General features: G+C 34.8%; 1 protein-coding gene across 16 annotated transcripts in view; it reads right to left on the bottom strand.

The window, feature by feature from the left end:
• The window catches only part of BLTP1 (bridge-like lipid transfer protein family member 1), a 237137-nt gene that overhangs the window by 94007 nt on the left and 119068 nt on the right, over positions 1-24062 (bottom strand). For all 16 annotated transcript variants that reach the window (XM_064285385.1, XM_064285382.1, XM_064285392.1 and 13 more), the window contains 13 exons: positions 21936-22006; positions 21267-21440; positions 20305-20425; positions 19081-19227; positions 18541-18668; positions 17997-18196; positions 15260-15457; positions 14247-14458; positions 11176-11327; positions 10354-10504; positions 10028-10180; positions 4979-5219; positions 2901-3043 (listed from right to left, as the gene is read on the bottom strand). In XM_064285385.1, the coding sequence (XP_064141455.1) occupies positions 2901-3043; positions 4979-5219; positions 10028-10180; positions 10354-10504; positions 11176-11327; positions 14247-14458; positions 15260-15457; positions 17997-18196; positions 18541-18668; positions 19081-19227; positions 20305-20425; positions 21267-21440; positions 21936-22006 (2091 nt within the window). The remainder of the gene's footprint in view (positions 1-2900; positions 3044-4978; positions 5220-10027; positions 10181-10353; positions 10505-11175; positions 11328-14246; positions 14459-15259; positions 15458-17996; positions 18197-18540; positions 18669-19080; positions 19228-20304; positions 20426-21266; positions 21441-21935; positions 22007-24062) is intronic.

The raw sequence follows: 24062 nt of genomic DNA on the forward strand, positions 1-24062 counted from the left end.
ATTAAATGTTTTAATTAAAAGAGCAATACTTGCACAGAATAAAAATCTCAAGAAAAGTCTCCCCTGAACTTCAGTCTTCTGGATTCCCTTCCCAGAGACATTCTTAACCGTTTCTTACCTAGCCTTCCATTAACTGTGTATGACTACATAAGCACATGGTACAAATGGTTAACGTGCTCAGCTGGTAATCGAAAGGTTGGAAGTTGGAGTCCACCCAGAGGAACCTCAAAGAAAAGTCCTGGTCATCAACTTTTGAAAAATCAGTCACTGAAAACCCTACAGAGCACAGTTCTACGATGACATGCATGGGACTGCCATGAGTCAGAATCAATTTTTTTCTAAATATATAAGCCCGTATACATATTTAACCTTTATTTAATAAACAATTACTGTATTACACTTCATTTTTACCTTAATCAATGTATTTTAGTAATCATTCTATATCCGCTTACAGATCTACTTCCTCTTTGTAAGTCTTCATATCCTGCTTCGGTATTGGTATACACTAAATTGTTAACTGATTTTCTAATACTTAGCCATTTACATTGTTTTCATTATTTTCCTATTACAAATAATGCTGCAAAGATCATTCTTGGCTATATATCTTTGAGTATCTATGACTATTTCTGCAGAATAAATTCCCAGACATGGAAATGGTGGGTCAAAAGCCATCACATTTTAAATATTGATACATATTACCAAATTGTCCTTCAAAAATGTTGAGCCAGTTTATAATCCCACCAACACCATATAAGAGTATGTGTTCTCACATCTTCACTAATACCATATGTACTACCATTTTAGTTCTGTCAATCTTAAAGTCAAAATTGAAAATATCATTTTAATTTTCATTTCTTCAATTATAAGACAATACATTTTCATACATTTATATGTATCTCTCTGTGAACTGCCTGTTTATGTCCTTTAACCATTTTTATATCATTTTTGTTGTTGTTAGTGATTAGCAAGAGCTCTTTACATATTAGGATATTAGCCCTTTGTAATATATCTCCAAATTATAATATACATCCAAATTATATCTATACAAATTATCCAAATTATGGATAACACTGCAAAGAAAGGGAATCCTAGAACACTTAATTGTGCTCAAGAGGAACCTGTACATAGACCATGAGGCAGTCGTTCAGACAGAACAAGGGCATACCGCGTGGTTTAAAATCAGGAAAGGTGTGCATCAGGGTTGTATCTTTTCACTATACCTATTCAGTCTGTATGCTGAGTAAATAATCTGAGAAACTGGACTATATGAAGAACAGGGCATCAGGACTGGAGGAAGACTCATTAACAACCTGCGTTACGCAGATGACGCAACCTTGCTTCCTGAAGTGAAAGGACGTGAAGCACTTACTGGTGAAGATCAAAGACCACAGCCTTTGGTATGGATTACACCTCAACATAAAGAAAACAAAAATCCTCACAGCTGGACCAATAAGCCACATCATGATAAACGGTGAAAAGATTGAAGTTGTCAAGGATTTCATTTTACTTGGATCCACAATCAACACCCATGGAAGCAGCAACCAAAAAATCAAAAGACACATCGCATTGGGCAAATCTGCTGCAAAACACCTTTTAAAAGTGTTAAAAAGCAAAGATGGTCACCTTGAAAACTAAGGCGCGTCTGACCCAAGCCATGGTGTTTTCGAGAGCCTCGTATGCATACGAAAGCTGGACAATAATAAGGAAGACCAAAGAGGACCTGACACCTTTGAATTGTGGTGCTAGCAATGAACACTGAATATACCATGGACTGCCAAAAAAACAAACAAATCTGTCTTGGAAGAAGTACAACCAGAATGCTTCTTAGAGGCAAGGATGGAGAGACTACGTCTCACATGAAAAAAGTCTCTGAAGAAGGACATCATGCTTGGTAAAGTAAAAAGTCAACAAAAAAGAGGAAGACCCTCAAGAAGACAGTGGCTGCAACGAAGAGTTCAAGCAAAACAGTTGTGAGGATGGCGCAGACCAAGCAGTATTTTGCTGTTGTGCACAGGGTCGCTATGAGTGGGAAACAACTCTATGGCACCTAACAACAATATATTTCTATTTTGCTTACATCATTTTTCCCATGTGGAAACTTTATATTTTAATATGGTTAAATTTATCAGTCATTTACCTTATAGAATGTGGGTAACAATGTCAAGTCAAAACCCATACTTTCAAAGAAAGTTAAAATATTAACTGTCTGTTGTTTTCAGTGTCCAGCAAAGCAAACTATCAAAAATAATAACCACAACAGCAATAACAAATGCCTTACTGAGCACAGTATATGTGCCATATACTATTCTAAGCATTTTTCACATACTGTATTAAACAACTTTTTGAAGCAGATTACTATTATAACCCTAATTTTATAGCTGAGGAGGCTACGGCACAGTACAGTTAAGAATTTTATTAGTCACAGCAAGTAAGTCACAGAGGCAGGATTCAAAGCAAGGCAGCCTGACTGTCGAGGTTATAGTCTAAGCACTTTCTAAATATGTCTCTTATCAAATCTTGATTGTTACAAAAAAAAAAATTAAAATCATAAAATAGCCTAACCTAAACAATATATTAATCACGCACTGTTTCAAAGGCTTCTGACCATTAAGAGATTACCAACTTTTTCAATACTGTATTTAATACAACAGTCAATAAATCGAAAAAAGAATCCTAAGGGTTGGTGGTTAAAGTACTCCTTATTTAATATTAATTAGTGATGACATAATTTGCAAAAAAAAATGTGTATACAGAAGTTACTGATCAAGTTAACTGTTAACATAAAATCACTATTTGAAAATTTAGGGGAGATACCTAATATTTAAATTTGAGATAACAAAAATTTAACTGTTCTCTGTGACAAGTCTAAATAACAATAACCAAAAGTAGCAACAGTATACCTTAATTTTTAATGCAGAGTCACTATGGGTATGAGTCTTAGAAAGTTTCCTCATTATTTCAGCTCCAGTTACAGGTCCAGAGCCACCAGGCGGGGGCCGATTAGCCGTTCCTTCTAGTAGCATTGTGTGTTCACTGACTGTGGCTGAAACAGTTCAAAAGGATCAGTGAGGCAGAGATTACCACAGATTCTTGAAACATCAACTCTAGTTTTTCTGGGTGTATAAAAGCAATGAAATTTACAGAGTCCTTAACAATTACTTACGGAATGTGCTATAATGTTCATTCTTCTCCTTTTTACTCCCCCAACCCCAATCCCCTCACTCAGTCTCATGAAAGGAACAAATAGCATCTATTCAATCTTTCACGTTTGGATAGAGACCAAAGACCAATCTAACTAAAGAAAGTACAGAATTTTTACAGATTAACATAGGCATTTACAGATAATTACAAAGGGTGTTCACTGTACTATTCTTTCAACTTTTGTGTAGGTTTGAAAATTTTCAAAATAAATAAATGAAATCCAGCCTATTCCTCATAACACACTTCTTCATAAAATATAAAATTAAAAAAAAACAAAACAACAAAAACTAAGCTGGGTAAAAGATTATATGTCAATGCTCTGAAAGCTCCGTTTCTTAAAAAAAAAAATAATTCATGGAGGTGAAATTCACATAACATGAAATTAACCATTTAAAAATGAACAATTCAGTGGCATTTAGTATATTCAGTGTTGTGCAACTACCACCTCTATCTAGTTCCAAAACATTTCTGTTACTCCGAAGTGAAACCTCTTACCCACTGAGCAGTTTCTCCCCATTCCTCACTTCCTCCAATCCCTGCCAACCACCAATCTAGGCTGTGTCTTTATGAATTTATCTATTCTGGTAAATGCTCTAATTTTAAGATTACTGGTACTCTTAATATTTTTTCAAGATATTGTAAGACAAGTTTTCATTGAATATTATGAATACTAGTATATATAATATCATGATAATAGTAAAATTAATCTTTGCCAAACAGTTAAAGTACACATGTACATTTCTGAAATGCATATCCACTATATCTCCTCCTCACTTATGATTGTCTCGGTATCTGACATTTTGCATTTATGACAGTAGTAAAAAATCTACTCTCTATTTTGTTCATTAACAATACACATATGACAGTAATGAAAGCTGAAGGGTGAGGCAAGAGTAACGCTGGCTTTGATGGCTAAGGTTACATGTCAGCTTGGGCCATGATTCTCAGTGGTTTGGCAGTTTTGTAATAAGGTAACTTGGCAGTTACGTAATGATGTGACCTGGCCGTTATATAATGATGTAGTCATCCTCCATTTTGTGATCTGATGGTCATCCTCCATTTTCTCAGAACACCAATTTTGCACAATAACCTGGTCTTTGGAACCTAACCATGTCAATAGTGAGGAGAGGGTGTATCTGTGTTGTGGTACAGCCGTATTGCTGACAGACCGTACTCTGAATATAGGCCCCAAACATGAATGCAGGATCAAACAAGCACTGAGTAAAAAGTCAGAGATCTCTTTAAAAGAATATGGCAAAGAGAGGATGATGAACATATAAACACAAATATAAATTTTAAAAAAAGGTAATGTATTTCACTCAGAACATTCCAGCTATCCAAAGATGCCTATTTGTATTAGATACATCAGGAAAAAAAATCTGTGTTTTGCAAAATTAAACTTATAAAAACCATGTCAGTATAAAGATTCCAGCATTATTATCATGCACTTGGACTAATAAAAAAAATCATACTTCTATAATTAAGCCATGATATTTTCAAATTTGGTACACAAATTATTAAAAATACTGTATTATCAGTTATATAATAATATAACTAAAACTGTTTATTAACAATTCATTAACAAGCAGTTTGAGTCCAGAAAAAAACAAAATGTCTTAATATCTTTTAAAAGAAGTATATTAGCATCAATAATAAAAGTTGCACATTTCTAAACCAAAATACATGATGGGTGAGAAAACATCTCAGTTGTGAGACATGAGAAAATATTCTAAGTTTAAGGGATAAGAAAACATTCAAGACAAGTTTATAAAATTACCTGCATCAAACTCAAATTCTGCTCCATCAGCACTGGTATCACTTTGCAGACCACCCCCATTGTCTAGCCCAAGTCCATCTTCATGTTCATGGTTCATAGCTGTTTGAGGTTTCAGGGGCTGAGCTGGCCGGTGTAAGCTAACTCCTTTAAAGGCTGGTGTCACCACAATAAACTTCATCCATTGCCTTGCCAGTGCAACTAAACCTTTCTTTAAAGTTACCAAAGCAGGAAGTCCATCACTCTGTAAAAACAATGATGTTCTTAGAAGTAACCCTAAAGTAGTAACAGTTACTACTTAAGTGCTTTGCATGCACTTAAATAGACCCTATTTCATAACCCCCATTTTAGAGATGAGGAAACTTAGTTGCTAGGTAATTTCTCAGGTTACACGCCAGAGCCATAATTCCAAACTGACTTCAGAACCCAGTCTCCAAACACAATGTTGCATCTTTCTGTCATAAACAACAGGGAGCACTAGAAGAATATGAGACTGGACCTGGGGTATAAAATTGGGATTCTGTTTAAGAAACATTCGCTCCATTTTACTTTTTTGGCCCAACTGAAAAGTCTAAATGTATTCAGAGCTTTCTGGAACTGAAAAGTCTAAATGTATTCAGAGCTTTCTGGAATGGAACATTCACTAAGCAAAGAGTAAATTCCTTCAAAAGTTAGGTAACCTCTAACATATTAACATTAAAAAAAAATGACTAGTTAAATGCTGGGTGTGCATGATCTGTAACTGACTTGAAAATTAAATGCATTACCAATAACAAGTATACAGTTTAAAGTATATTTTATTGTACATAGTGATGACTGTAAGAAAGAACCCTTTGACTATTCCCCTATTGGAGTCTTGGGCTAAAGAGAAAATTTCTAATCTCCCTCCACCTTCTTTCCTACAATTTCTCACAAAAAGAGAAATGGCTAATTTGATTGCAGAGAGCCTGATATTCTTTAATTCATTTACTACAGAGCAGGAATCATGCCATTTAATTTCTGAGAAACATCAGGTCCTCTAGCTTGCTCTTTAAACTCTTGGACTCAGGTAAGGAGGGTCATCTTGTAACTTCCTCCTACGTGGAAAACATACCTGGGCAGAGCACTGATGGGAAATGCCTGCCATTCTCTCCCTTTTCGTTTCTCTGCCAATGTCTAGATGTGTAAATTAGCCTTATACTCCTAGTCTTCCATCCACAGGGAGGGAGTAGAAAGTAACACAATAACTCCAGGTCTCAAATGTATCCTTTACCAGAGATCCTTGCATTGGGGATTATCTGGAGCTTGAGTGACCACTGATAATGCTGACACACTGGTCCCTATTTTGGCTAAAAACACTGTTGTATATTCTCTGTTGGCAAGAAGTCTGGAGAGGAGAAGGGAGACCTTCCAGCTCTAAACCCCTAACCATGATATGTTATCTCGGTAGTACTTTTCTAAGGGCAAAGATGAATTGTATGTATTTGGTACAATTATGTATTTTCCCCTTAACCATCTTTAATTAGTCCTTATTATATTAAATCATTGTATAGAACCATTCTATAGTAAACTCTGGTGATTACTCTCTTGCTTGAAACTCTGTACCTTAGGCTTCTAAGACAGCATTTTTTCCTGGTTCTCCTACCCCTTCCTTTTCCTCCTCGGCACTCTGTGCACCTTGATCCATTCTCCCTCCTCCCTTTAACTTTGGTATTCTTCAGAGATCCATCCTTCACCAGCTTCTTAATCAACCAGCTTCTTACTCAACAAACTATCCCTAGAAATCTCATCCATGCCAGCAGCTTCGATAAACACCGTTATGCTGGCAATTCCCAAATCATTCATTGGAACACATAATTATCAATTGACCTGTATTTTTAATCATATTTCCCTTTTTGGACTTCCCATATGCATCTCAAACAAAAAACTCATATCAAGTTATTTTCTGTCCTATACTGGATCCTCCTCTGACATTTACTTATTAATAACACATTACCCACTCCTCCCCTCACACAAGCCAGAAACCTGGGAAATAAGTCTAGCATCCTTCCTGCCTCCTATCTAAACAACCACCATCTCCTATTATTTCTACTCAACACCCCAGCCAAGACTAGCATAATGATTTCCCAGTGTCTAGGAGCCCTGGTGGCACAATGGTTAAGCACTAGGCTAACTGGAAGACTGGCTGTTCGAACCCACCAGCTGCCCCATGAGTTAAGAGATTAACCCACTGTCATTGAGTCGACTCTAGCGACTCTATAGGACAGAGTAGAAACTCCCCATAGGGTTTCCAAGGCTGTAACCTTTCCGAAGCAGAGTGCCATAGCTTTCTCCCGTGGAGCAGCTGGTGCATTCAAACCACCAACCTTTCAGTTAGCACAGGGCAGTTCTACTTTGTCCTACAGGATCACTATGAGTTAGAACTGACTCAACGGCACACAAGGGCGCTCAACTACAATTCATCCTCCTCACCAATTCAGACTCCAGAATGCCACTAGAGGGAGTTTTCTAAAATGCAAAAGGACTCGTTACTCCCTTGTTTAAAAGCAGTCATGGCTCCCCATTATTCACATGTTAAAGTTCAATTTTAGCACTCCATACCAAAAGATAGAACTTTGATCATACCTGTACAGTAGTAAATTAGATTAGTTCCTACTGTTTTGTTAAATTTAAAAATCTAAAACAGACTACTTTAGCAACTATAGTTTAAGGTATCATTTTCTGTTTTTATGTAATCTATGAACTTTCTCTCTTTTCAACATCATCTCCCATTATTCATACACATCAAACCTTAAGTTTCAGTAATTACAAACTACATATCAAAAAAAAAAAAAAAAAAAACCTGTTGACATCAAGTAGATTCCAACTCATAGCAACCCTATAGGACAAAGAACTGCTCCACAGGGTTTCCAAGGAGCGGCTGGTGGATTCAAACTGCCGTCCTTTTGGTTAGCTACCGAGCTCTTAATTACTGCACCACCACGGTTCCAATGTGGCAATCTATTTCACACCTCTGTGCCTTTATACATTTGCTATTCCTTTTGCCTATAATGCCCTGAACATCCCCTCTTTTGTCATTTCCTCTCAACATTCACCTAGCAACATTAACCCACTTTTACTTATCTCAGGTCCCCTATAATATTTTCCCTAAACTACTCTAACTGAATAGATTGTACACCCCTTTTTGCTACACTAAAATTAAAAAAGATATCAATTATTAGGCTTACATTTATCACAATTGTGTTTCTGATCAGCCTGTTGAGTCTATAGATGCCTAAATGCCTAGCAAAGCATGTGCCGCTTAATAGGTACTTCATAAAGTGCTTGCTGATTTATTAGCTGACTGAGTGGTGGCATGCATTTGCATTTGCAAACTGGCTGATCTTAGCTTCTGATGCCCTTGGTGGCCACAGGCATATTTAAATGGTTTAAATGAAACCAAATTCAGTTATTTTGACTCCTTTAATGCATCACTGATAAATGGACAATAAAGAATACATTCTTTTAATCATAAGGATATATTTTCGTGACCTCAACTATGAACTAATGCTTTGCCCTGGACTCAGAAATAAGTGATCAAAAATCAGTATGTTTTAATAGATTTTTTCTTTACTTTTATTTAATTAAAGTACAATTTGAAATCGCCAAAAAAAATGTAGCACACAGATTACATAATAGACAACAGTACCTTATCCATCACTGCTACAGTAGTCTGTTGTAGGTTTTAGGTTTAACCAAAACGCAAGAATTAATCTGGTTTACTACTGTACGAATAGGACCAAAGTCCACTTAATTCATGATGGTACCACACAAGTGAGTATTTGTGCCTACCACACAATTCATTAAAAAAAAAAAAATTCCCCAAATTAATTACCCTCAGTTCCCCTATGTAAAATTAAACTAAAACAGAGGGAGACAGTTTATTAATCTAGTATTTGAAGATTTGAAATTAGACATTAATGGTAATTAATGTAAATATCATTCAGAGACTGGAGGAACCTCTGAAACTATGACACCCAGACACTCTGTTAACCCAGAACTGAAACCATTCCCGAAGCCCACTTTTCAGACAAAGATTAGACAGGACTATAAAACAAAAAATAATGCATGTGAGGAACTTGCTTCTTAGTTCAGTCAAATATACGAGACCAAATGGGCAGCTCCTGCCCAAAAGCAAAGAAGTCAGGAAGGGACAGGAACTGGATGAATGGACACAGGGAACCGAGATGGAAAGGGGGAGCGTACCGTCCCATTGTGGGGATTATAACCAACATCACAAAACAGCATGTGTATAAAGTTTTGAATGAGAAATTAACTTGAGCTGTAAATGTTCACCTGAAGCACAATTTAAAAAAAAAGAAAAACTTTTAAACTAAGTTAATTAGATAAAATTTAATACCAGAAGTCTTACATATTAAAAAGAAAATAGATATGATTCTTTTGATTCCATTCATGCCAGTTAATGGGGCCAAAACTGCCACAAAAACTCTTATTTCCTTTTTTGTGCTTAAAAACCCAGAAGAGTTAAATATGAAGTGGCAAAAACCAATTTGTAAATTCTGATATTACACAACTTCACATTTAACTTTTTACTTTTTTGATCGCCCCAACTCTTAGCTGCAAGACTATGGAATTGAGATTTCAAAAAAAAAAAATGATTCTTTATAAATTAAAATAAAGTGTTCTCTTCATTAAAAAGTTCTTTTTATTCTAATTAATAATATATGTTTATTAGATAAATTTTAGAAAATGCAGAGGAGTTGAACAACAGAATATAAAAAAGTCACCTGTAATCCCACATCAGGATAAAAAAACCACTGTTTATATACTGACTGCCTTTCCCATGCAGGAAGTTTTAATAAAGCTGAGGTCATTTCTTTCTCAAATCAAAAACATTTAAAAATCAGACAAGGGTGTGATTTTTACACATCTCCAAAAATTATTTTAAAACCTGTCCACAACCCTCCATTTTACTCTATGTGGTTCTCAATGTTCTATGTTTCCCCTGTGGGTCTGTGGCTCCTCAACAGAACAGAGGCTTTTTAAAAGCTAACGTAGGTTTCGGTAACTCACCATTGTAGCATCATCAATGATGGAGAAATTTGCCTGGTGCAGGTAGTGATGGAGGATATTGCATAGTAAACACGAAGGATTTTCTTGGAGAAAGCGGGCGAGTTTTGTAAGTCTGTTGTATTTACTTCTTAGAGGAAAATGTACACTTTTATTCTGAAACAAAGCAAAAATAATAAATTTAGAGTGATATATCAAAGATCCTACAAATCAAATATCTCCAACAATTAAGAAGCTACAGTCTGATGTTTTCCAACAATGAGTTAACAACAAGAGATCAATTTCAATAATAACATCTGCCTAATACCTTGTATTGTTGAAAGGCATACCTCTAACGCTTCAGTCATTATGCATCCCATAACGGCACAAATTCTCAAGGTTCCCTCCGTTTCTAACTTGTTGAAGGATGACTTGAGTTGATCAATAGGAACAAGCCAAGCACCAACAGCAGGGGTTGCTGTGCTTAAAAGGTTAAGCTGCCTTTTAAAAAAAAAAAAATTATAAAAACAAATCTTAAGATTTGTATTTCAATCTCCCATACCTACCGAACTTGATGGCTATTTGATTCAGGCAAAAATACTTTCTTTTCCTTCTGACCCCCGATAAATTATGAACATACAATTAAGAAATGCAAAGACTAGAGAAAAGAGAAGAAAGAAGGATATAAAAGCCATCAAAAATAAAAATCCCATGGAAGGGTGATGCGTCAAAATAAAACTGAAGCACTAGGAAAGCAAAGGTGGCAATAACCTGAGAAAAATGTCTATAGAAGCATGAATTGGGAAACATGGGGAAAAGGTGGCAACCCTAGTATGGTTGCTGTTGTGTTCTGTCAAGTCAATTCTGACTCACAGAAACCCTGTATGACACAGTAAGGATTGCCCCACAGTGTTTCTCAGACTGTAATCTTTACAGGAGCAGATCTCTAGGTCAGGTCTTTTTTACCCAAGGAACTCCAGGTGGATTCGATCCACAGACCTTTTGGTTAGCAGCCAAGCGCTTAACCACTGCATCACCAGTGCTCCTTACCCTAATACTAGATGTATGAGAAAAATAACTCAAAAAATATATAAAACAGAACTGTAGGCTATATGAAAGAGAGAAGAAACACGTTTGAAGAATGTGTTAGTATTACACTTTTAAACACTTACCTAGAAAAAGCATGTGTAGGAGATCTCACATTGGTGGGAGCTGCAAAGCTAAACCAAATTTCTTTGATGGTCAGCTTCATGCTACATGAATCCGGAGGTGGGGGCATTAGAGGCAGATCTTTTTTCAAATCATCAGATTCGACTCCTTCATCCTATATAAAATAGAATGCCAAGAACTTATTAACGTACAGTCCACAAAACTAACTTAAAAACTTTAACATAGCATTTTGAGCAGCAAAAGCTTTCCATTAAATCAAGTTCTACAAATAACGAACACCTGTGCACAAACAGACGTGTGAATTTTGCTCAGCCTACCTCCCTGATTCTGAGAAGTATCTGTGGATCTTTGAAGCTTCAAACAACATAATCTTAAAAACTGCTACATTATAAATCAGAGATCTCATAACTAAAGGAGTTTCAACTGATCACTTAATTCAACCACATTTGCTTAGGGATGTTAAGTATTATTTTTCTTTCTGGATGAAGTGAGAGAAAGAGGTTTTGTGACTCGTCGAGGTAGAATTAAGATCTTCTGCTTGCTACTGCAATCTATTTCCTATTCCATTTAACAGTATTTCAAAATTCCAAATAAAGTGTCGTAAATATTTCTGTAGTCCATTTTCAAATAAATAATGCTCTTATAAAAAAACAAAAACTCTTAGCTATCTTATACACTAGTGATTTAAATCTGTATTGAAAAAGAAGAATACTTTTCAAATGTGCAATCAGCACTCTTCAGAATGCAGGGAGGTCAGAAGCAATATTAAGCAAATGTCTTCTGCCTGTTACACCTACTTACGGGTCTCTAATTTACTTTTTAGATATTGTTGGTTAAGATAATAAAAATATTGCTGTTTTTTGTGGGATGATTACAGAATGAAGAGTAACCGCAAAACAGCTTTGAATCTTAAGCATCACAAGACAATGTGAACTACAGGCTCTAGGAAATTTACAGTCAGTAGTCACTAAATATAAGTACCCAATCCCTTATCTGAAATTCCAAAACCCATGAAGTTCTGAAAAACTGAATTTTTTTCTGTAAGTATGTCACTAAAATCTGATCTAAATGGATAGAGGTTATTTATCCTACTTGGTGTGTTTATTCATGGTGTGCTGTAGAAATACTGAAATGTTTCAAGATGGAGTACTGCCTCAGATCCTACTAGGACTTTATGTAACATATAATATAAATACCATATTAGCTTTCTTAAAAAAAGAAAATCTGAATTCTCAAATACATCTGACCTTGTGGGTTTCTGACAAGGGGCTGTGAACCAGGCATTAGGTATACAAAGATGCAGTACACACTCTTGAGAAACTTGAAATTTAAAACAGGTGGTGGGGGTTGTTACAATGGCATGTGCAGGTTCAAGCAAAGTAATAATAAACTTGCTTTTAGTCTGGCTGAATTTGTGGTGCCCATGCACATCTGAGTGATAATATCTAAAAAGCCACTGGAAATACAGTTCTGGAACTCAGGTAAATGGTTGGTGTTAAAAAGCATGGCCTGTGGGGAATAGAAGTGCCATCAAATTATAAAATTGTCCTGCAAAATAAATCAGGGAGTGGACAAAAATCAAGTACAGAAGAGAAGTCAAGAACAGAATTTGAGAAAGAGAAAGGACTACACAAGAAAACAGACCAAGAAAAGTCAGAGAACCCAATGAAAATAATGTTAGCTAATTCAAGAAGGGCTTTCAGCAAAGGGAATACGATCAGGGTTGATCAAGGAAGATGCCTGAGGTTCTGCCAAATATTTTAGTTGGTGAAAGAGAGAGAAAGAAGAGCTAGGTTCTTCTCAGCTTTTTTATCAGCAGGTAACTATTATCTTTTAAAATTTCTTAAAGCGCTAATCCCCCAAACACTTCCAAAGACCTTACCAGAAAACTGGTTAAATTCTTAAGCTATGCATCAAATCAAAATAAGTGTTTAAAAATTAAATCCCCAGCAACTATGGGTTCAGAGGTGAGTATGTCAATAAATCCTGGATACACATGACACTTTTCTTTGGAAATGTTTTTTCTTTCCTCTTCAGTAGGTCTAATTTTTAAAATGATCAGAAATGCATGTATGTACAGGTGTTTACTAACATTTACAAAGTCCTTACTATGTGGTAGGAAATGAGTTAAACCTTTTAAATGTATTTAAACATTTATATTACTCTATGAAGTCAATGGAAACACTGGTCGCATAGTGGTTAAGTGCTACGGCTGCTACGACTCAACGGCACCGGGTTTGGTTTTTTTGGTTTTTATGAGGTCAACATCAATGTCATACTCCTGTAACAGGTGAAGATACTTAGGAGACGGTAAGTAACTTGACCAAGGTCAACAATCACCAGCACAATTCTTCCGCAATCTAGAATTTTGAATCATTTTGTCACTGCTGTTACTGTGCTCATCACCATGAGATACAATCATAACAAAAATAATCAAATGAGCTGCATATAAAGTATTCTTCAGGAGTCTAAGTAAGCATATATTGGGAAAAGTATTTAGAACTTACATGAAATACCATCAATAACAAAAGTAGTTATTTATATATTGAATTCTTCTAAAATCCTTCAAAGAAGAAAACAAAGCATGCTTTTCTTAAATTCTATTATTTCAACAAGTGTTTATTATAAAGTGCCTAATATAAGCAAGGTATTATGCTAGACACTGTGACCGATATAAACATATCTCTGATACAGTGACTACAGTTCAGAAATCATACTCTAGTAGCAACATTCTCCCAAATGTTTTGACTAACATTTTTTTTTTTTAATTTTTCCATTCCCATTGCCATTGAGTCAATTCTGACTCATAGTGACCCTACAGGACAGAGCAGAACTGCCCCATCAGGTTTCCAAGGAGCGCCTGGTGGATTCAAACTGCTGACCCTTTGGTTAGCAGCTGCAGCTCTTAACTACTACACCATCAGGGTTTCCTGACTAACATTTAGACAGATATAAATACAAAAGAGGGAAAGACGAGCAAATGTACTCTGGAAATTCATTACAAATTGGGTATGTAGTTTTCTGAGTAATTTTTTCAAAGCATTATTATTGTTATTATTAGAAATTCACCAACTTGTTCATCAGAAACAGAATTTCCATTTAGGTCTAAGGAAGGACTTGTTCGGTCACAAGGAAGATTATCGTCAGAGACATCAGTATTATAGCCGCTGCCAGTTGGAGAATCAGAAGAATTATTAGATGTCAGTACTCCACCCCTTTCTGTGACATTAGCTTTATCCATAATTCCAAATGTATTATATAAAACAGCACCAGACTGTCTTCCTCCTATAAAAATGAAGGAATTCATTTTATTAAAAATAGTAAAAAAAAAATTTTTTTGTACATATGTCTTAATGCTGTATTCTAAACTATCTGCATAAAATTTCATAAAAATAATTTTTTTCCTTCTCACCAAGACGGTCTTTATAAAAATGATGCATGGTTGCATTATCAGGTATGGAATTGCAGGCATATACACTACTATTATATATGACTAAACCTGAAATTCTTACACAAAATTCAACCTATTTTAAAATATTATAAAGTAACTTAAAAGAAAAGCAAATATAATCATAAGTCAGTGTTTTTCAATGAATAAAAGATTTACAGTGTTTTCATTCAATATGGCAAAGCTCTATTGATCAAAGATTCAGTTTCCAAAGATGCAAACTTCCAAAAAGGTGGGTGGCTCTGTGTCTGTCACCTATCTATCCATCTATCTTCCAATCCACCTATCTGTCTATCTAATCTATTTCTGTTTATGTGTGTGTGTTTCAGGAATTTTTTCTGAATCACAAATTGCTTTGTTCGAGCAATGAGGTTTGGGATGTCTGGATGCCCCGACTAGTTTTGAATCACACAATGGAGGGAAAGCCCCACTTATGCAAGAGGGAGAGGGGCAACCATTCCTGGTAAATAATCTCAGGTACCATACTTTCTGTTTGAACATGGTGTTTTAGGTTACTGAAAGTCAAAATAAGGGCAAGAGCTGAAACATTTCTTCGTTCAAAATATTTCAGCAATATAGTGTCAATGTGACTTCCACTTAAGCAGAATTTAACAACAGCAACAACAAAAAACGCTTACCTTTTATGGTTAGATTTTCAAGTCCACATTCAAACATTATCCAACCCCATTTTTCTTGGCTGGGACCTATTCGGGTTACATCTGGAACAGCTTGAGGATCCGTTTCATCCACAAAAGTAAACTCATCTAACTCTTCAAGAGTAAACAAAACTTTGGACTTCTCAAAAGGAATAGCAGTGATGGCACAGGTACCAATATCTATTATCAAAAGATAGCACAATGGCCATTTTAAAGACAGAGGTTTACATATAAAAAAAAATTCAAACATTTAGCACAGTGATTTTTGTTGTTATTATGTGCTTTCAAATCAGTTTCGACTCATAATGACTCCATGTGATGGAGTCAAACTGCCCCACAGGGTTTTCCGGGCTGTAATCTTTAAGGGAGCAGATCACCAGGTCTTTTTCCCATGGAGCCGCTGGTGGGATCGAACTGACGACCTTTCGGTTAACAGTCGAGCACTTAACCACTGCACCAACCAAGGCTCCTTAGTGGCTGTCTTAATAACATATATTAGTGTTCTGTCAAAAAGACAGAAAAATAAAATAAACAAATGAACCAGCTTGTAAAATAACGCTGCCTCTGTCCTACTATTTTAAAAGTGCCTGAAGTTTCTTAATGGTGTTGAAGAGGGAGAAAAGAAGGCTCCATAATAATTAACAAATAATTGCTCCGTGATAGTATGAATTCATTCCTGAAAGATTATAGGGTACTCGAAAATCTAAAGTTAAAAAGTTCCTGAATAATTCAACTTCACAGTAAACTAGTTTTAAAAACTTTCTCATCATTTTGTAAAATAAAAAATTATTTTAATTAATTACCAAACCTTTGGAAAAAACATCATTTTCTAGGGAAATTACAGCAGCATGCTAAAAAGACTGCTGCACGCTAACATATTTTATGTAAACAGAATTCATCACAGACACTGCCATGATTCCAACGCTTATAGATGCAATATGGAAAGTAATATCTTGATTGCATGGGGAAGGTTTTTATTTTATCTCACTTTTTTTCATTTCTTCCTGATTGCAGCTAACGAATACAGAAAAGCAAAAAGAAGATAAAGATCACATGTAATTTTACCACTCAGAGATAATGTGTTTACATTTGAAATAAATTTTCTCTCTAGCCATTTAGAGATCATTTCCAAACTCATCTCTTTGATTCTTCTCATGTAATCACTTTTAATGTAACCATGGTAATTTCCTCAGATCATTAAAAATTCTTCAAAGATAATTGCTATTTAATATTCCATTATATATAAATATTATTTTTCACAGTTTTGACTAGAAAGTCTTCCCTTGATTTACCTTTATTTTCCTATTACTTAATATTTTTATATTTAAGTCTTTAACCCCATGAACTTATTCTGATGTATGATATAAGGTGAGGATTTAACTTGAAATTTATTTAAATTTCTTGAATAGGTAATACACTCACATAGATCGAAGTTCCAAGAAGGTATGAAAGGATGTACAGTGAAAAACCTCTAACACTATATCCAGCCACCAGTCCCTCTTTCTAAAGGTAATAAATACCATTAGATTACTGGGTATCCTTTCACAAATACCTTATGTATACATAAGCAAAGACATTCATACTTCTTGCCTTTTTTCCCCCATTTTTACACAAATGTCTACTTTGGAATTTCAATGAGAGTTTATCTTTGAAGAGAGCTTTTTCTGAATGATTTGCCTCTCAAAATTATATAAGGTACTGCTTACAGCCTGTGCAACACCCAAGCGCAAACTGATTACTGGTGCAAAATGCAGAGCCAAGAAAATTTTTATACTAAAGCCACGTGTATTTTGCACCAGCTTTAGAGATACAGGTCTGAGGTATCATCAAATGTCTCTTTACTTAGAATCCTCAGTGGTTTGGCTTCAAACACAAGGAGGGTGAAATAAGCCTTGAGAAAGTCACAGCAGTTGCACAGATGCAGAACACAAACAGGAATCACGGAACCCCCGAATTGCAAAACACAGTGAGAAAATTCAAGGAAATCTTTTATTCATTCAGCAAATAACTGAGTACTTGTTACACAGCAAGCACTAGGGCTGTCAGGGACAAGCAGTATATCATACAGGCTTGGTCATTTGTCCCACATAGTGATTCCAGCATAGCAGTCATCTTAAATAGGACTAACAAAGCCAATTTTTTCTAAATTGAATCTCTGACAATCTGAGTTCTTTTAAGTCTGTAAATAAGAACGGTACCCAACAGAGTCAAAAATATTGACATGGGATTCAGTGTCTCTTCTTTTTTTTACCTCACAAGGGACTTTAAGAGGAATGGCCACGTCTATCACTTTTATTGCTGCTTCTATATTTCACAGACTTGACTACCTGGTTTTGATTAATATTGCAATAAATTCTTTTTAATAATGTTTTATAAACAACAATTTAAAATGGTAAGAAAGACTATTAAGATCATGCTTTCTCTGTCCTGTAATGAGTAAGCAAATACCATGAAAAAAAAACTGATGGGAGACAGAAGAAATTCCTAATATGGGGCCATACCATTTGCTTTCTTATCAAAGTTTACTTTCTATTTTGTGTAGAATGTAATATTAAGTTCTTAAATAGCATGTGTTCAATATATAGAGAAATACCTTTCCTCTTTCTTATGAAATATTCAAATTGCGGCAATATTCAAAGGAAAAAATAGTCTTTCCTTTTGCAATATCTTCTTAAATTTTTACATGTCAAAGAAAAATATATTTTTTGTAGAATCCTACCTGTTGTGTCAAGACCCCTAAGTTGACCATGAACTCGATGAATGTTTAACTTGGCCGCAATTTCTTTGCCTTTTTCTGCCCCAGCATTTGATCTGAGAGAGCCAGATGACTGAGGCTGCATCTTAGTGGCATGGGCATACCTATCAAAATTTGATGTTCTACCAGGTTCTGCATTGTTTGAAGTCTCTTCAACCACACCTCTTTACGAAAGAAGAAAAACAATATGACGGTTAATATTTAAGTAATAAGATTCAGTAAAAACACTTAACTAATCTGATTAGCGAGTTTACTTTTTAAAAAATAACTGCACTATTTTAAATAAACAAATATTAACAACAAATTTTTCAATGGTAAAGAAAAAGGGTATGAATAACAACAGTACAAACTTTTTAAAATCTGTTTGTTAATCTATAAAGATTTGAAATTCCAACACCAGTACTCAATTTTAATATTAGCGTTTTCAGAAATGTATTCAGAAGGTGCTCAAGGCTGGTTTTGCATCCAGCAAGACAGCAATGGCTCAAATTAATAAAATCTTTCTTACCTGTTCATACGAACTTGTGTAGCAATTCTATCAAAACACAATGCTACTAGAGAAACGTGAGTCACACTTCTACTAGGAGCTGTAGTTGGAGATTCTTCCACCGAGGCTTGTAACAAACATAAATTTACCTAACATGCAAAATGTCACAGTGAAAATAACACATAAAATGTCAAGTGTCAGAGCTGAAAACGTGAAAAGTTATCACTTCTACCTACGTTAGATATACAAGAACATAAGAAATCACTACTGGAAATATAACCACCTGTCTGAAAGTGAAAACAAAGCTTATAGAGTCTCAAAAAATAATCATAATTAAGATTCTTACTGTATAGATATGGAACATTTTGCTAAGTATTACCAAATTTTCTGCTTAAGTAGTTGAGCTCTTAACATTAGATCATCCACGGAAAACAAGACAAAGCAAAATTTTTAATATTACAAACTGTTCCAACACCACGCAGTTTAGTAAATGCAGCAGCTAAAACCATTGAAATATTTTCCTTGTTCAAGAAAATTAAAAAAACAAAATTAATTTGTTACCTTTGGTATGCTAACATTTGCCTGAAGACCTTTAATTGTTACATTATCTTGCTTCGCTGTAAGATTTGTCTGTGCCTGTCCTTGGTTAGTAGTTCCTATAGTGGGGTGCTCTGTTTTTGTTCCTCTAACATCTTGTTTGGAAGATAACTAAAAAGATTCAAAGTGGAATTAATATTTAACAGACCTTTCACGACTTCTACATCACCTGCAACAGCAACTTCCTTATTCACTGTGCCCCTCTAGGTCCATCTACGTGCTAGCTGCCATCTGGGGTAGCACCTCTGACCTTAATTAAAGCCCAAACCTTAGAAAAACTGGAAGTACTCTGGTAACTACAGGGCTAAGAAGTACTACCTATTGAAGTGAAATCAACCTACAGATAAACATACTGTAAAAATGGTAATAATAATAATAAGCATTTTTTAGGAACACTAAATTCTACATCTTGAAGACAGACTTGGTTTCTGACAAAAGGCTCCTTGTCAGTTGGAATATTTTCAAATATCTTTTTATTTGCAACTTCCTTGCCCTATCTGTCACATGAAATGCCGGTATATATTTTGACTAACTCTTATGAATAAAAATATTCAAGCTTTACTTTTCACCACTTTTCTGTTCCTAGTTCATATATGATCCAGATAAATTTCAGACGTTGAATCACAGAAGGATAGCAGGACACAACTGCTAAGCAACTGGCCTTGTGACGAAAACCACAGCAGAAGGAGAATATTACACACTAGGAGGCAGTGACTTGATTCATTTAGATGAAAAAGAAATAATCTCAAAAGTATTAAGATACAAGTCAACTAATCAAAGAGGAAAGTCAAAAATAATAAGCAGCTTTGCTTTCTTAGAAAATGAAAGTACCAGCCCTTTAGAATACATTAGTGTTCTTTACCATACTTGTTCACTTAAGGCCAAAGTTCTTTAAGAAAGGCTTAGAATTAACCTACTTTCAAAATAATAATTATAAAAACAAAAAGTTACATTTTAATAAATACCTTTATTACTATTTACTCCATATTTTCAATTACATATGCTACCTTTTACGGCGCCAGTGACATATAAAGACTATTTAGAACATCTCCATGTAATGCAGTTTAACTTGCTAATAAAATGTTGATATATTCACATTTTTTCAAGTTTGGATAGTTTGTACACATGAAGAATACACAATTTGCCATGTCCACTAAACACTATGCCCATTAAAGAAAAAATTCTTACATTTTCTGAGAAGGTAGTCTTGCTATTCTGGACAGCTTCCCTGAGGACTTTAGCATGAAGATCATCTACAATTGCACCTGGATGCCGGGTACTAGCACAATGAACCATTGCTTCAATATATCTGAGGGAAGTAAAAACGGTAAATGAAAATGTTAAGTATCACTTTAATACTATGACCTAGTTTATCTAAACATATCAGTAAAGCTCAGTACCCTTTGGATATTTGCAACAGTTATTCAATATTGAAATGAGAATGCCTAAACCACATTTTTCAGAATTATACAAAGGAAACATTTCTGAGACTTTATCCCCCTCACACACCAACATCAAGTGTTCTAGCTTGGGCAATGCTGTTTTCTTTTATGATGTCCTAAAGATTATTTCCTATGTTCTTCGTTATATTTTATTTTCATGACATCTCATTATATTATACAATATAGTATATTAACAATATAAATTATCACAGAAAACTATGCACCTTTGCCATAAAAGCAATAATTTTATAAAAATTGGGTTTTGACTCCCTTCTCTTCTGAACTGCTTCAGCACTTATCGTTCATCACACAACTCTGCACTCCATTATGCTCCATTTTAGTTTTATTCATGTTAGTTTTTTCTTCCTAAACAAATTATAAACCCCTTACAGAACAGAGTATTTATTATTTCCCCTTTATCCCTTCACTAACTAGATAGTAGTAAGAATATGAAACGTAATAACTCATTCCTGGATATTTGTCCATTTTAGTGTCATCAACCCAAAAGTAGTAAATAGAAAACACACTGAAATCAACAACTATTTTAGATTGAAAAAGTCACAACTGATATTCAACTTAAACACAGACCTTTTAAAATATATTTCCATTTTTATTCACTCAAAATGGCCATCATTAATATTCTTCTACATGAACATGGCATTTATCATTTTATAAAACAGTAGTTACATTTTTAGACAAAAGTTATACCTATCTAAAGCTTCAACTGCCAGGGGAGTCAGAACAATATCCACAGTTCCTTTTACTTCAACTATGGCTGTTGTCCTGGTTTGGGAGACTGGTTGATCCAGGGTCCATTCCTCAGTTAGGGTTTCGTCATCTGTGTTACAGACAGCTTTCTTTTCCAGAGGAGTATATGGTGTGCTATACAGTTTCACAAGCAAAGCATATATAAAACAGACCATGAAAAAGCATAAAAGGTGTGGCTTCCTTAAAATGAACACCTAAACCTACACTAATTTCAACTAAAAGTTTCATGGAATTGAATAGATATTTTACATCCCAAATACTTTTCAAAGACAGACCAAATGAGGTACTAAAATGTAAAACTGTTCAAAGATGGCTTGTGTATAGGATAAGAAAATAAATTATTTGACATATTTACTTGATGGAACTTTTGCAAATTATGAAAAAGTGTCCAGATTTCTTGTTAGCTACCAATTGTGATATGACAAGTGCTACTGACTACTTATAAATGTAGCCAAAGTCATGACAGACAAAAAGAGCTAAATCACTATGGGTAATTTATTCTTAAAATAAAATTTATACTCAAGTAAATAATGTGTATTTCATAAAATACATTCTACATATTTCAAAATCAAGAAAAAGAAGCTTTAAAAGTATATTATTTTTACTTACTTCGAAGTTGATCCTGAAAGTTGCATTCCTCTGTCTAGCAAAGAATTAGCTGTGAGCCCCTGCTTGATAACCTACAGTAATATAAAACATTACAGTCTAGAATTTTAATATTATTTCTCGGATTTTATGTTATCTATATATATTTTTTTTTTATAAAATATTTATAAGTATTGAATTTACCTTGCTAATGACTAATTTTGGAAACCCTGGTGGGCGTAGTGATTAAGAGCTTTGGCCACTAACCAAAAGGTCGACCGTTCAAATCCACCAGGCGCTCCTTGGACACCCTATGGGGCAGTTCTACTCTGTCCTATAGGGTCACTATGAGTCGGATCCCACTGGACAGTGACGGGTTTGGTTTGCTTTCTTTTAATGACTAATTTACCTTGCTATGTAACTTTGATATATTCCATATAAATAAACACCTGACAGACAAATACAGAAGATCACAGAAACATTCAAGAGGCAATTTCACTTTCTTTTTCTTCAAATGGCGGGGCAGGGTTGTGAAGGTTGAGGAATGAGAGTAAAAGACTACAATTAAAGCTTAAAAGCAGGTGTTTCAAATGCTTTTCCTCCAGAGTTCCTTTTTAAATTCAGCTTTTCTTAAATTAATTTTTGAGTCCACGGTCTCCTAGTACAGCCAACTTTCAAGCCAGAGACTTGACCCAGACAAATATTAAATTGCTAGGAAAAGCTACACTTGTATTTTACACCCATAAAAGATAACAAAATAAATGATATCCTTGAATAACCAACTGAACTTTTATAAATGTTGATTAATTGGTTACTTAAATTTTAATGAAAAAAAGTAACTTTCTTACCTCCTATGTTCTAGTTTTGAAGTCATTAAAGATATAAATTTCTTGACCTATCTTTTACAGAGATTCGATGGTATACCTAACCAGAAGGATTTATTGTAAAGTAATACTAAAATAATTCTAACTTCTGCATAGCTAGTACCATTCAATTTTATGCTGGAAAACTCATATACAAACATACTTCTACACGGAATAAAGAGAACATTTAAAAATTTTGGCATGGGCCATTTATCTTGGGTAAGACATGAAATGGGCATAACCTCTAAAACTAAACTTTGCAACTATCATTAATATTTCTTCTTACTTCAATACATATTAAACACCTATATATATGTGAGGATATTCAAGTTGATTTATTACATTTCTATCGTTACTGCTACATCTTAAGTCCAAGAGCCTGTCATCTCTCGCACAGACTGCTGCAACAGCCTCCTAAGTGATCACCCCACTTCCTCTCTCATACAGTGATAATTTACATCCACTTGGTAGTCAAAGTACATGGGACCATGTCACATTTCCTTAAAGCCTTCAAGAGTTTCCTAGTGAAATTAAAATAAAACTTTAACTCCTGATACCATGCCCTATCCTGAATAATCTAACCCTGTGTAAGTTTCCAGCTTTATCATGAACAAGTCTCTCAACTCACTCACTAGGCTTTAGGCACTCTGGCCTCCTTCCCAATTTAGGGCTTTGCCTGGAATGTAGTTGCCCAGCTCCTCCTCTCCTCATTCCTCTTTATGTTTCAAGTTTCAGCTTAAATATTACTTTCTAAGATAGATCTTCCACGTCAATACAATCTAGGCAACTCCACTCCCATTATTCTCTATTCCTGCATCATTTTATTATCTTCATAAGACTCTTTTCAATTTATAATCATCTGTTTATCTGTTTGGAGCCCTGGTGGCACAGTGGTTAAGAGCTATGGCTGCTAACCAATAGGCTGGCAGTTCGAATCCACCAGCTGCTCCTTGGAAACGCTATGCGGCAGTTCTACTCTGTCCTATAGGCTCGCTATGAGTCGGAATCAACTCAACAACAGGTTTTGGTTGTTTTTTGTACACTGAATGCCTGGCACAAAGTAGTATGTAATACCTCAATAAAGAATGATTGACTAAGTGAACATTTAGATACTTTAAGTATGTATACATACATATGTATATACCACATAATATGCCTGAATATTGTTCATTGGTTCCATAAGATTTTTTATCCTTAATTTTCTCCTTTTACATTATAAATATTTCTATGATTTTAATAAGTAAACTTTCATATTGGTTATTAGCACTAAATTTACTTCAGTGTGTTT

The sequence above is a fragment of the Loxodonta africana genome, chromosome 5 (genome assembly GCF_030014295.1).
Source record: "Loxodonta africana isolate mLoxAfr1 chromosome 5, mLoxAfr1.hap2, whole genome shotgun sequence".
NCBI classification, from domain to species: Eukaryota; Metazoa; Chordata; class Mammalia; order Proboscidea; family Elephantidae; genus Loxodonta; species Loxodonta africana.